This window comes from Eschrichtius robustus, chromosome 10, assembly GCF_028021215.1.
Source record: "Eschrichtius robustus isolate mEscRob2 chromosome 10, mEscRob2.pri, whole genome shotgun sequence".
In the NCBI taxonomy this organism is placed as follows: Eukaryota; Metazoa; Chordata; class Mammalia; order Artiodactyla; family Eschrichtiidae; genus Eschrichtius; species Eschrichtius robustus.
Window position 1 is genome coordinate 7,872,471 of NC_090833.1, and position 11,699 is coordinate 7,884,169.

General features: G+C 50.9%; 1 protein-coding gene across 2 annotated transcripts; it reads left to right on the top strand.

The window, feature by feature from the left end:
- The first annotated feature begins 743 nt into the window (after window positions 1–743).
- NAIF1 (nuclear apoptosis inducing factor 1) lies at window positions 744–5,285 on the top strand. 2 transcript variants are annotated; one of them, XR_011075223.1, is made up of 3 exons: window positions 744–1,308; window positions 2,963–3,487; window positions 4,706–5,285. XR_011075223.1 is itself a non-coding variant. In XM_068553635.1 (2 exons), exons 1-2 carry the CDS (start codon window positions 798–800, stop codon window positions 3,433–3,435), a joined length of 984 nt encoding a protein of 327 aa, XP_068409736.1. In that variant the 5' UTR covers window positions 744–797; the 3' UTR covers window positions 3,436–5,285. The 2 variants fall into 2 exon arrangements, 1 of the variants encoding a protein (XP_068409736.1); XM_068553635.1 differs by having other exon boundaries at window positions 2,963–5,285.
- The last annotated feature ends 6,414 nt before the right edge of the window (window positions 5,286–11,699 follow it).

Below are 11,699 nucleotides of genomic sequence, written 5' to 3' on the forward strand. Positions count from 1 at the left end.
TTGAGAAACGCTGTTTAGACGGCGAAATCGTAAGGATGGGAGGGGCCGTCGTGTAAGGAGAGATCGCAATCTCCGGTGGGAAGTAGGATTTGCGTGAGGAGCAACTGTGAGCTGCGGTTGCAAGGCAGAGTTTGCGCCATTGGGTGGAACTGAAAATTAAATGGCTAACGGCTCAAGACCAAAAGCACTAGGAATCCTCAGGAAGCCGGGTTTTGGTAATCTAACTCTCTAAAACCACCAATAAAATAGCTGAATTTAACGGCGTAAAAGTCGTAATACTGATGATTGAACGACAGGACGACTTTCCAATGGAAGTGAGTAAAGGCTAGGTTGGGTGGAGCGCTCTGTAGCGACAGACACACCTTTAGACCAATGATCAGGCCAATTCCAGTAAGTAGGCATGCTCTTTAGCTGAGCGACAGATCGAAAGAACCAGTGATCGACGTGATATCTGAGCCGCGACCAACTGGGAGGGCGGGTCCCCCCGGAGAAGGGCTGGGAGGCGGGAAGAGGGGAAGTGGGCGGATCTCCGCACATCCCGGCGGAAGAGGCAGATTCAGGAAGCCATTACGCAGCTGGCTGGCAGCAGCTGGGCCGGTCGGGGCTGGGCCCTACGCACTTTGCGTAGCAAGGGGGGTTATCAAAGGCCTGGTAATTGGCCTTGGACAAGGCCGGCCTATCCCCTGTGGGGGGGGGGGGGTGGGGGGGGGTGAGGAGCGAGGCTGAGGAAGGCGAGAAGGGGAATTGGGGCAGTTAGGGAATTATAGTTTCTTTAAAAAGCAAGGTGGGGAGAGGCCATGGCCGTCCCAGCCAAGAAAAGGAAGATGAACTTTTCTGAGCGAGAGGTGGAGATCATCGTGGAGGAGCTGGAACTGAAGAAGCACCTGCTGGTGAACCACTTCAACGCTGGGGTCCCTCTGGCTGCCAAGAGCGCGGCATGGCATGGCATCCTGAGAAGGGTCAATGCCGTGGCCACCTGCCGCAGGGAGCTGCCTGAGGTCAAGAAGAAGTGGTCTGACCTCAAGACCGAGGTCCGTCGCAAGGTTGCCCAGGTCCGGGCGGCTGTGGAGGGTGGCGAGGCCCCAGGGCCCACTGAGGAAGACGGAGCTGGTGGGCCTGGGACAGGTGGTGGCAGTGGCGCTGGTGGCCCAGCTGTAGCCCCCGTACTGCTCACCCCCATGCAACAGCGCATCTGCAACCTGCTGGGTGAGGCCACCATCATCAGCCTGCCCAGTACCACAGAGATCCACCCCGTGGCCCTTGGACCCACGGCTACTGCAGCCGCAGCCACGGTCACCCTGACACAGAGTGAGTGACCTCTCCCACCCAGTCTGGCGTGCCTAAATGGGAAGGGCCAGCAAGAGCTGGGGCAGCCCAGGGAAGGTTGGCTGCCAAGGGTCAAAGGTCAGATGGGAGTCTTGGAAGACCATGAGGCCTTCCAAGAGATCCCCAGACAGAAGTGATCCTGTTCTCTCTGGGACTTCCTCAGCACGCAGTCTGGACTTCTGACGGGCTGGCTTGCTCTCTACTGTTTTGCCACCATTCATGTCCATGACTGAACTTTGTGGTCCTTGAAGACAGAGACCATGTTTATATCTCCACAGGACTTAACACAGGGCCTAGCACCTAGTAGGCAGTCAGGACATATTTGTTGAATGAATAGGTAGGTGGACATCGATTCTGGACAAAGACATTCTGGTTTTCAGTGTGGTGATGAACATTCATCAGGCACTGCTGAGGAACCTCATGGTTCCAGGTGTTAATCTACCCTTCTGTTCGCTCATCAACCATTAGGGCAATTCTGTGCCAAACCCTGGGCTCGGCACTGGGATTACCAAGGTGTTTAAGAGATAGGCCGGTTATATTCTAGTAGGACAGATAAGACGAATATATGAATAACTGCCCTGTCAGTTGGGAGAACCTAAGGACTCAGAAGAGAAAGGGGGCTTCCTGGTGGGGTTGGGGGCACACAGTGGATGTTGACATTAAAGGGTGGAGAAGACTGACCTTTTCCACATGCTTGGAGGCCCAAACAGTCCAGCTAGAATGGCTTCAAAGGTTCTCGGCTATGAATGACAACGAAACTGGTTGGTTGGACTTTTTAGTTCAGATAAAGGTTTGCAGCAATGACTGTTAAGTGCTCTCTGTGATGGGCTGGGAACTGTTTCGATCAGTGATTCTCAATGGGGCTTGGGGGCATTGGGTGTGTGTGTGTGAGTGCCATAACCCCACAGTGTCATATTTCTCAAGGATATGGAGGTGGGAAAGGGGATCAAACACTGGTCTAAATCAGTTGCTGTTCTGGAAGAGGAAGGACCTTTAGGTATTCCATTGACCAAGGTGGTCAAGGAGACAGGGAGGCATTTATTGGGCACTTTAGCTACTGCCTTCCCACTCCCACCTCCTTTTCTGCTTGGCCGTAAAAGACATGGAAGTCAAGAAAGCACTGAAGGAGGCTGGACCAGTGGGGCACTTTGGGGAGCATGTGGCCCTGCCTTTATTAGCCAGAAGCAGCTCAGTGGGGTGATTATGAACACACTGGACTCTGGTATTGGGGGGAGACCTGCATTACTTCCTGGACCTGATGAATCAGCTGACCTTAGGCAAGTCATTCCATGTTTCTGAGTCTACCTCCTTCTCTCTGGAAATGAATGTGACGGTATCTACCTCTTGGTGTCATTATGAGGATTCATGGAGCTAATGAGTGCAAAGGGTTAGCACATAGTAGGTGCTCTACATTTTTTGCTAGTCTTACTATTAGCATCTTTGCTTTTGCCAGATCTGGGGCTGGCCCTTTGGTTATTAAGTAAATTAAGATTCTAAACCCCTTAGATTCTAGATTTATATATGAAAGGCTATAAAGCCAGGGGAGGGCTTAATGGCCTCCTCCCCACCCCACATGGCCAGCCTCACTCTTGCTAGAAGGTGACCTGCCACTGCCTTTGCTCTTTCTTCCCCACAGTCCCCGCAGAGACTGCCTATCACACGCTGGAGGAGGGAGTGGTAGAGTACTGCACGGCCGAGGCCCCCCCACCCCTGCCAGCGGAGGCCCCCGTGGAGATGATGGCCCAGCATGCCGACACCTCAGTCAAGCCGCAGGCGCTCAAGAGCCGCATAGCCCTCAACTCAGCCAAGCTGATCCAGGAGCAGCGGGTCACCAACCTGCATGTGAAGGAGATTGCCCAGCACCTGGAGCAGCAGAATGACTTGCTACAGATGATCCGTCGCTCCCAGGAGGTGCAGGCCTGTGCCCAAGAGCGCCAGGCTCAGGCCATGGAGGGCACCCAGGCGGCCCTGAGTGTCCTCATCCAGGTCCTCCGGCCCATGATCAAAGATTTCCGCCGCTACCTGCAGAGTAACATGCCCAACCCCACCACTGCCTCCGACCCTGGACAGGTGGCCCAGAATGGGCAGCCAGACAGCATCATCCAGTGAGGGCAGGGGTCGAGCCAGCCTTCGCTGTGAATGGATGACACCACGTGGTCTTGTAAGTGGCTTGTGTGGTTGGCCTCAGTCTAGGCCTGGCCACGTGGACGGCTCCCAGTTTGATAGACATTTAGGGGTCCACTGTCTCTGAGAAATGAAGGAGACTGGGAAGAAGAATTTGTTGGGTTCCTGGGACCCAAACTCTCTTCCCCCTACCCCTTGAGCTGTCCTGCTAAGAACCTGAAGATTGGATAGGTGGGGGTCAGGTGCTGGTGATGGGACCCATGTTGTCATGAGCCAGAGCTTGTGACATGACCCAGACTTGGACTAGGACATCTGTCGGCCCTCACTGGGGACCATCTCACAGCTTGGGGGTCTGTGCGGAAATACCCGCCCCCCGCCCAGGTGCCATCCTTTGGAGTAAGATAACATCAGTGGTGCTGGCAGTAGCACAAAAATATCTTCTTCCTCCCCTTGGGAGGCAGAGTGACAGCTGGGCCTGAGGAGGAAACCCCACCCTTTTCTCCTTCTCACTGTGCCTCAGTTCTCAGGGGACTCCAGTTAGTGCCGTGCTGTCCCCCCACCCCACTGCACCCGGACACAGCAGGGGCCCTGTTAGTGCCCTGGGCTGCCCCTGCAGGACACCCAGGCTGCAGCCCGTCGGGCTCAGGAGTTCTGTGTGTGGTGGGGACAGCTTGGCCGCCATCTGGTCTTCCACTGCGTCCCCGGGCAGCCCTTTGGTGGTTTGTCCCAACAGCTTTTGACTCAGGTCAAGCATCAGGCTTTGGGTGCTGTAAATTTTACTTACTGCCCCACTGCAGTGGGTCTGAGGCGACCTGTTGGCTTCTTCCAGAAGGCTTGCTGCAAGCCAGTTGTATTTATTCTGTCCATGAACCCCTCTGGGAAGGCTTCCGAGGGCAGCTCTGGCCACGCCCTGCCTCCTTTCCTCTCTACTGACTGTGCATTTCCAAAACTCAGTGCAGAAAACAGCCTGCTCAGCGTCACACCCTGGACTCCCTTCTCACAGTATTCGGCGCCTTGTGTTCTTGTGAGACTCCCACTGACTGGTTAGGTGACTCTGAAGGCCTGATTGGCCCTGAATGTATGCAGTGGGAGAGTTGAAACTGACCTAAGAAGTGGGACCTTGGACTTCCGTGCTCGGGGAAGAGCAGACCGACCTCGGAGTGCCGAAGGAGGTGGTGTTCCCTGTTCTGTCTTGATGATTCCTCCCCATTTGTAAGGACTTTACCCAGATGGCATTTGTCTGTTTCATTTTCAGAATCGCCATCAATTACCAAGACCCTTGCATCTTTCCCGATCATTTCCCAAGTTTGCCATTTTGCTGCCGAGGCCTTGGCCACACGTGACCGATGGTTACAACTCAAGGCTCCAGATCTCAGCTAAACAACAAAGGTGCTGCCCTTCTGGGCACGTTAAGAATCACTCGGCTCCACTGTTGCAATTACGGGAAGATGCCCCCAAAGATGGTTGGGAGGTGACTGCTTTACCACCATCCTCTCTGCGGCGGACATGTGCAGTGCCAGCTACAGAGCAGTGGAGAGGAATCAGGCTGGTGAGGGAGTTGGGTGGCGGAAGGAAAGGTCTTCTCAGTGTGGCTGGAAAGCAGCAGCCCCTGGCAGCCCGGGTGCCCTCCCTCCATGGAGCCTGATGGCCTCATCAGGGTAGCTTCGGGGACTTCCTGAGGGTTTGCAGCTTGGTTTGGTTTTTCTCTGGGGTTGGCAATCTGAGCCAGTATTGTGTCTGTTCCAACTGGGTATAAAGAGGAAGCTTGGATCGCTTCAACTGACTGGTTCTTTCCAGATCATAATTTTAAATTAAAGAAATATCACTTTTTTTGATATACATGTCTGTGTCTTCACTGGTTATGTATAGAAGAGATAGGGGCTGGCAGAGAGCAGAGGCTCACAGGTCAAATCCGGCCCCCCCACCTGTCTTTGTAAATAAAGTTTTACTGGAACACAGCCATATCCCTTCTTCTGCTTAATGTCTGGCTGTTTTTCTGCTACAATAGCAGAGTTAAGTAGTTGTGACAGAGCATCTGGCCCACAAGCCAAAAGTATTTACTCTCTGGCCCTTTCCGGAAAAGGCTGCCTATCCCTGGTTTAGGGCAGTGCCTCAAACTCTGGATGAGAATTACATGGGGTGTTTTTAATATAACCAATCCCTGGCCTCATCTAAAACCTAGACGAGACTCCTGGAGGGAGAGCTCTAAGAATATGCATGGTAAACAAGTTCTCTGGGTGATTCTGATATTTTCTGAAGGTTCAGATCTTTGGCTCAGAGACTGGAAGACAAACTCAGCTGGAATCAGGATAATGCCCCAGGGAGGGCTGGTTCTCAGGAGTTTCTGTTCAACAGTTGAGCAGTCCTGCTAAGCAGAGATTCTCACTTGAGGTTGGCCTTCATTCTGGAGGGAGCCCAGCCTTTCTGGACACGGTTATCACTCTCTCCAATATTTAGTGATAATAAAAACTGACAGTTACCGAGCCCAGGCGTTACAAGCATTACCTTATTGACTTCTTGCAACTGCCCCATGAATTAGGTACTAATGCTGTTCTCAGTTGACAGATAAGGCCACTGAGGATCAGAGAGGTTGAACAATTTGCCTAAAGTCGCACAGCTATCTTATACCCTGGGGTGGCCCATCTCTTTAACCGCTGTTCTTTTTTTTTAATTTATTTTTTAATTTTTATTTTTGGCTGTGTTGGGTCTTTGTTGCTGTGCCCAGGGTTTCTCTAGTTGCGGCGAGTGGGGGCTACTCTTTGTTGCGGTGTGCGGGCTTCTCATTGCGGTGGCTTCTCTTGTTGCGGAGCACGGGCTCTAGGCACGTGGGCTTCACTAGCTGTGGCACGCGGGCTCAGTAGTTGTGGCGCACGGGCTTAGCTCCTCCACAGCATGTGGGATCTTTCTGGGCCAGGGCTCAAACCCATGTCGCCTGCATTGGCAGGCGTATTCTTAACCACCGTGCCACCAGGGAAGCCCCTAACCGCTGTTCTTAACTTTTACTACTCTGACCCTGCTGCCGGTGAGATGTGAAATCACTTAGAGATGATTTGAGCCTGATCTTGAGTTTCTAGGTCAGATGAGAAGGCCCAAGAGGCAGCTTGTGTTATTGTTCTTCCTGGCACTTGAAAGGGAACACAGTGACTTCTACTTTTTGTAGGCTTTGCACTTATTCATATAATAGGGAAAAGCGTGGTTTAACAGAATTAAACCCACTGCACCTCAGTGGTGCTGGTGGAGAATGGTCACTTATACGGGGCTGATTTATTTGGAATCCTACCTGAAGTGTGGAGTTTTGTGTAAGTGAAATCCTCCAAACCACTGAAGCTTGCTACTTCAAGTATTGAAACCTTTTACTTTTTTTTTTTTTCCCCACGCCGCGTGACATGTGGAATCTTAGTTCCCCAACCAGGGATGAACCCACACCCCATTCAGTGGAAGCGCGGCGTCTTAACCATTGGACCACCAGGAAAGTCCCAAAACTTTTTACATTTTTTAAAAAAATTTATTTATTATTTATTTTTGACTGTGTTGGGTCTTCGTTTCTGTGTGAGGGCTTTCTCTAGTTGCGGCAAGCGGGGGCCACTCTTCATCGCGATGCGCGGGCCTCTCACTATCGCGGCCTCTCTTGTTGCGGAGCACAGGCTCAGTAGTTGTGGCTCACGGGCCTAGTTGCTCCGCGGCATGTGGGATCTTCCCAGACCAGGGCTCAAACCCATGTCCCCTGCATTGGCAGGCAGATTCTCAACCACTGCACCACCAGGGAAGCCCACTTTTTACATTTTTGATGGAAGTCTCTCAAAAAGATTCCCTTTGTGAGCTGTATTTTATCCAGCTGTTGCTTATTCAATAGAGTTTGTACAGCAGGTCTGGAGAGGCAGTGCTTCTGCGTGGAGAGCCCCTGTGATCAGGCAGGTTTGGGCCCGAGATCAGCTCCACCCCTTATTCACTGCATCTCTGAAGTTTTCTGGGCCTCGGTTTTCTCAGTTCTAAAATGGGGATGATGAGGACTTCCCTGGTGGTCCAGTGGTTAAGACTCTGCACTTCCACTGCAGGGGGCACGGGTTCAATCCCTAGTCGGGGAACTAAGATCCTTCATGCAGTGCAGCCCAGCCAAAAAAAAAAAAAAAAAAACTTAAAAAAAAAATAAATTGGGGATGATGAATAATAGTCCCCCCCCCCTACTTGACAGGGGTGTTATGAGATGTCATAATTTATTGAGCACTGACTATGTCCAGATACTGTTCTAAGTACTGTGTGTACTAACTCACTTCATGAGATCATATACGTAAAACACTTAGCATGAGCCGAGGAGGACATAGCTTGTGCCCAATAAATACCGGCTGCTGCCGTTGTTATTACAGTATCTGGTACTCCAAAGGGCTAACTAGTGCATCTTTCTTCCTTTCTTTCCTTCTTTCTTTCTTTCTTTCTTTCTTCCTTCCTTCCTTTCTTTCTTTCTCTTTCTTTCCTCCTTCCTTCCTTCCTTCCTTCTCTCTCTCTCTCTCTTTCTTTCTTTTTCTTTGGCTGCACTGTGTGGCATGTGGGATCTTAGTTCCCTGACCAAGGATCGAACCTCTGCCTCCTGCAGTGGAAGCTCGGAGCCCTAACCACTGGACCACCAGGGAAGTCCCTAGTGCGTCTTTTCTTGACATCACAATGGGAGCTCTGTCAAAAGTGGCTTGGGAAGATTACAAAAGATGCACAGGGAGCAGAGAGTAGGAAGGATTGACGGTAGAGTGGGGCATGGGAACCAAGGCCAGTGCGGGGGAAGGGCTGCACACAGGAGCCTCTGGCTACAAGGGCTCTGAAAGAGGTGGGTTGAACAAGTTGTCAGAGCTGAGATGCAGGAATTCCCTGGCGGTCCAGTGGTTAGGACTCGGTGCTTTCTCAGCCAAGGTCCTGGGTTCAATCCCTGGTCGGGGAACTAAGATCCCGCAAGCCGTGCAGCGCAGCCAAAAACAAAAAAAAGAGCTGGGATGCCGTGTGTCACAGTAGGCAACAAGCCCAAATGAGAGTAACAGTCAAGTTTTTAATCACTTACTGTGATGATATAAGCAAGAGGGGAAAGTGCCAGCTCTCCCAGTGTTGCATTTTTCCCCATGGGACGGTGCTGGGCAGGGTCAGATGTGTTGCAGATGAGGAATCATTTCACTGTTGAGGGAAGCCCCTGCTTTACGGACTTGTGTGTGTGTTGGGGGAATGAGAGCAGGAAGGGCCAGGAATGAAAAAGTACGGAGTCAGAGCAAAGTGTCTCCCCACTCCTCCTGATATGAAGGTCTTGGCCGAGACAACTGAGGCCTCAGAATGGAAGCTCCTGGGCTAGGAATGCAGCTTTGCATAAGAGCACAAGAGGCCTTCCACATAAAGCCTTTGAAATGGCCTGTGATTGGGCCTGAAAGATCACACATTGGTTTTTGGCCAGGAGCTAGACTCCTCACAAGTGTGTCCCAGGTCTTTGGAGTCAGCCTGCTTCTTACTGGCTGTGTGCCCTGGCATGAGGTCATTTACTTTCTCTAAGCCTTGGCTTCCTTATCTAAAAATCCTTCTCTAACGAGGTTGATGTGAGAAGTTAACAAGTTAATGCTCACAGAATACTTAGCACAGTGCCTGGCACATAGTAGGTGCTAAATAATGGTAACTGCTTCAGTGAGCTATTGCTGTGTAACAAATCACTCTAAAACTTAGAGGCTTAAAACAATAATCATTTATTTGCCCATGATTTTGCAGGATGAGCAGGACCCAGAGAGAGCAGCTTGTCACTGTCTCTCAGTGTCGGCTGGGGCAGTTCTACTGGGCCTGAGGGCCCATCCACTTTCAAGATGGCTCCCTCACATGTCTTGTAAGCTGATGCTATATGAGGGCTGGGCACTCTGCTGAATCTGTCATCTGGGGCCAGGGGTGGGGTAGTCACCTCAGTTCTCCTCTACCTGGGCCTCTCCATGCAGCTGCTTGGGCTCCCTCACAGCATGGTGGTTGGGGGTTCTGAGAACGAAGAAGTGGAAACTGCTGGTCCTCTTAAAGGTTAGGCTTAGATCTGGCACAGCATCACTTTGTAATATTCTCTTGGTCATGCAATCCTAGGCTGGCCCAGATTCGAGGGGATGAAGGAATAGACTCCATCTCTCTCTTTTTTAAAAAAAATATTTATTTATTTATTTATTTATTTGGCTGGGCCAGGTCTTAGTTGCGGCACGTGGGATCTTCGTTTGCCGCGTGTGGGATCCTAGTTGGGGCATGCGGGATCTTTTTAGTTGCAGCATGCAGGGTCTAGTTCCCTGACCAGGGATGGAACCCGGGCCCTCTGCATTGGGAGCGTGGAGTCTTAGCCACTGGACCACCAGGGAAGTACCTAGACTCCACCTCTTGATGGAGGTGTGGCTACTGATAAAGGGAGAGGGGGACCTGATGGTGGCCATTGTTGGAAGTAAGCTAACATGCTGCTTTTATTATAAATTGGTGTCAGGACTCCAGACCCATGAAAGATAACCTCTCCTCCTCGTGGAGGACTCCTTGCGGTCCACCAATCAGGAGGCCAGGGAGCTCCCCAAGTTTGGCCAGGGAGCTCCCCAAGTTTGGCAAGGGAATCTATTGAAGTTATTCCATTTCCTGTAGCTTTGAGTCAAGACATTAGAAGGAGAAAATAGAAGGAGAAAAACGTTGGCAAGACCTGGGTCACTTTGACTCTTTTTACTCTGGAAATCTTTATACGTTAGAAAGGAGTCCGGGGCCAAGGTGGGGACCATCTGTGCAGACCCACTTGGAAATCTCACTGAAAAGACTTCCTGACTCCGGGAGAAATTCTAGACAATCGGTTAGGGCCTTGGAGGGTGGCAAGGTGGCTGTTGAGAGGAACAGGCAGGGACAAACTCACTCTCTTGGTTAGAGAAGATGAGCTAAACTTGGTGTGGTATTTACAAAGGGGTACGTGGTTCTCAGAATGGCCTGGCCAGCGACAGAGGCCTAGAGGCTGAGCTGGAATGTACTGGTTCTCTGCTGACTCAGAACGGTCACCGTCTCTGTCCACCTCTTCCTGGGCAGCCCTCAGGGCTCAGCCTGGATGTCACTAGCTCAAGAGACCCTTCCCCACCCCACCCCCAGCCCAGGTAGGCTCCCCGCTGCTGTGCACTCCCATAGCCCCTGCCGTCGGCTCCCTAACTCTCATCCCACGTGGACTTGCTTGTTTTCCAACTGACCCCTCACTGGAAGCCTCTTGGCTTCAGCGACCTTGTCCACTTTGTTACCAGCTATAGCCCAGCTCTGCAAATGGCACCGCCCTTCCCCTAGTTGCCCGGGCAGGAAGCCCAGGTGACATCCTTGGCTCCTCCTACTGCCTCACCCCTCGCATCCACTATCTGTTAAGAGTCCTCCGGACATTCCTTAAATCTGTCCAATCTGTCTCTCTCTTCCCTAATCCAACCCTGCCTTCTCTCTCACCTGGGTTACCCACAGCAGCCTCTTCACTGGCCTCCCTGCCTCCAGGCCTTTCTGAGGATGGTCTTTTGAAGCAAATCTAACCAGGCTTCTCCCTGTTCTATCCCTTCAATGACTTTCCTTAACTCTCGAATTGAAGTATAAGCTCTTGAACGTAACCTACAGACATGGTCTGTAACCATGTCTGTAGGTTACGTTCTGTAACCATGTCTGTAGGTTACGTTCGAGATTTGTTACACAGCAATGCTGCTTCCTACCTTGTACTTCTTTCCAGCCACACTGAAAGTTTACTTCCTTGTCATTTATATCTCAATAAAACTGGGGGGGGGGTGTGGTCGGGGGCAGAGACAAAAGAAAATTTACTTCCTTAAAAAGGCTGGGCTCTTTCTACCCTCCAAACCTTTGTCTTTGCTGTTCCTCTTGCTCAGAACAACTTTCTTGCCCATCCCTTTCCTAATTCCTATTCATCCTTCACATCCAGCTTGGGCATCAGGGAGCATTATTCGGTCACACCCCGTGTTTCCTCCGTCACACTGTGCTGTAATCGCACTTTTATTTTTTAACTTAATTTTATGGTTTTTATTTTAAATTAATTTTTATTGGAGTATAGTTGATTCACAATGTTGTGTTAGTTTCTGCTGTACAGCAAAGTGAATCAGTTATACATATACATATATCCACTCTTTTTTAGATTCTTTTCCCATGTAGGTCATTACAGAGTATTGAGTAGAGTTCCCTGTGTGGTAGGTTCTTATTAGTTACCTATTTTATGTATAGTAGTGTGTATATGTCAATCCCAATCTCCCAATTTATCC

Excerpts from the sequence above, each read along its gene's own strand:
- NAIF1 (XM_068553635.1), top strand. The coding sequence starts at position 798 with ATGGCCGTCCCAGCCAAGAAAAGGAAGATGAACTTTTCTGAGCGAGAG. Across the intron at positions 1,309-2,962 it reads CACGGTCACCCTGACACAGA|TCCCCGCAGAGACTGCCTAT; the intron begins GTGAGTGACCTC and ends TCTTCCCCACAG.